This window comes from Oryzias melastigma, linkage group LG21, assembly GCF_002922805.2.
Source record: "Oryzias melastigma strain HK-1 linkage group LG21, ASM292280v2, whole genome shotgun sequence".
NCBI classification, from domain to species: domain Eukaryota; kingdom Metazoa; phylum Chordata; class Actinopteri; order Beloniformes; family Adrianichthyidae; genus Oryzias; species Oryzias melastigma.
The window spans coordinates 15,606,577-15,608,508 of record NC_050532.1 but is presented as its reverse complement, the minus strand read 5'-3'; the positions used below and the strand labels follow the sequence as shown (position 1 = coordinate 15,608,508).

The 1,932-nt window shown below is 35.7% G+C and overlaps 1 protein-coding gene across 1 annotated transcript in view; it reads left to right on the top strand.

Annotated features, from left to right (window-relative positions):
• LOC112155138 (receptor tyrosine-protein kinase erbB-4) overlaps positions 1–1,932 on the top strand; it is a gene marked incomplete in the record, with an annotated part of 293,012 nt that overhangs the window by 279,536 nt on the left and 11,544 nt on the right. The window contains 1 exon segment of the mRNA XM_036209624.1: positions 953–1,099. Within this exon segment, the coding sequence (XP_036065517.1) occupies positions 953–1,099 (147 nt within the window).

The window sequence follows — 1,932 nt, the reverse complement described above, 5'->3', positions numbered from 1 at the left end:
TATTTTTTAAGTAGTTTTCTTTAAAAAATTAGGTTGTTAATTTAAGCAGCTTAAGGGTGTTTATCGTGGGTTGCTAAATGTACTTACCTATTTCAATATGTATAAATCTTAAAATGAAAGAGTTGTATATTTGCATTATTTGATGAATTTCGTTTGTGTTATCTAGTATGTTTTTTTCATGCATTTTATTGGTGCAGCCATTCATTTCTTCAAAGTCTTTTCCAACATTTCCAAGTTTTACCAAATTAATCTTATTTTTGCACTTTGCAATAATACTTTGGTGTTTGAATCTTGAATTGAACTGTACCTGTTAAGAGGTGTCACAGTGAAGGTTTTTTAAAGCCTCCGGCGACCCTCTGTGACCCAACGCCAGGTATTCCTCACCTTTCATTCTGTTCATTTACCTTTTTTAAGCACATTTCTCCTAATTAACTAAGCTTTTTTTCCACAACTTTATCCATTCTCCTGATATCTATTCTGGTATTTTTTAAAACTTTTTCTTTTTGTCATTTCAATGCTAATTTGAGGTAATTTTCTCTCGTGCTTCCTGTGTAGTTTGCAAAAAGCTCATGTCACTCTCTTTCAGTCGATCTGAATAGGCGCCACTGACAAAAAGGCCTCCCGCAGTGCTTTTCTTGCTGTACAGAAATCTTAAAAAAGAATGGAGTCTTTAGCACCTTAGAGAGGAGCTTTGAGTTGGAGCCAAGTCTTAAAATTCAGTTAAAAAACCCTCATTTGAGCATCATATTCTTATAATTTGCATTCCATTTTAAAGCAACACATGTGGTTAGTTTTGTATGCTTTTGTTTGGTTTCATGCTCAGAGAAAAACAGAATTTTTTTTTTTTTTATCTTTCAACTTTCTGATCTTTATTTTTGATGTATTCACCAAGAATCAGTTCTTTGTCTTTCTCTAAACTTTTGAGATCATTTTACCTCTCTTTTTTAATTAGGTGTGACCATATGGGAGCTGATGACTTTTGGAGGGAAACCATATGACGGAATTTCAACCCGAGATATTCCAGATCTGCTGGAAAAGGGAGAGCGCCTTCCCCAGCCGCCCATCTGCACCATTGATGTCTACATGGTCATGGTCAAATGTAAGGTGTTTTGGAGTGGCAGCAGAATACGAAAAGCACAAATGTTAGCACCACTTTTATCCGTCAAAATCTGCTGGAATTATGTTGGTCGCATTAACAACTGGAAAGTTACAGTAAATCAAAGAACATAAATACTGGAGGTCCAGTGTTAAAGGGTTAAAGAAAGAAAATGTGCAAAAATTATATCCTTTGAAGTAATTTCTCAAACTTTTTCCGCACTTTAACACCAGAGTGTTCTTCCAGCTACCAAAACAACTTTAGGCTATTAAATAAAATGTCAGTAAAGTTTGTTTGAGCTTTTTCAGACTGTGTTCCAGATGTTTTACTGTATCATTAGTAAAAAAGAGAAAGGGGAATGAGCCTGTTGTCATGGTGATTTGTTGTCTCTCAAGGTTTAAACCAAAAACAGACTGTCTTTTTTTGTGGGAAAAAAATCATTTTAATGAACCCAATAGTAAGTTTCTCAGATAAAGCCAATTTTCTTAATTTTTTTTTTAAACCCTTAACAAATGCTAAAAAAAAAAGTCCTAAAGGGGTTGTTTTTGGCTCATTTGCATAATTTCCTCCTCACTGATGTCATTAAATTAGGCAGCAGTATAACTTTTGCTCCTCGTTGCCAAACCAAAAACATGATGCCAGCTTCACTGTGGCCTTGTCCTTCTAGAGCAGGGGGCAACTCTGACAGTCGCCCCCACTTTGGCTTTTATGGCCACCCTGAACCGGCGCCAACCTGTGCAGCAGACACAATCACAGCAGAGACATTTTACCTGACTAGAACACAACTTTTTCTCACTACTATACATACAAAAAAACACACACTCCACATACAATTA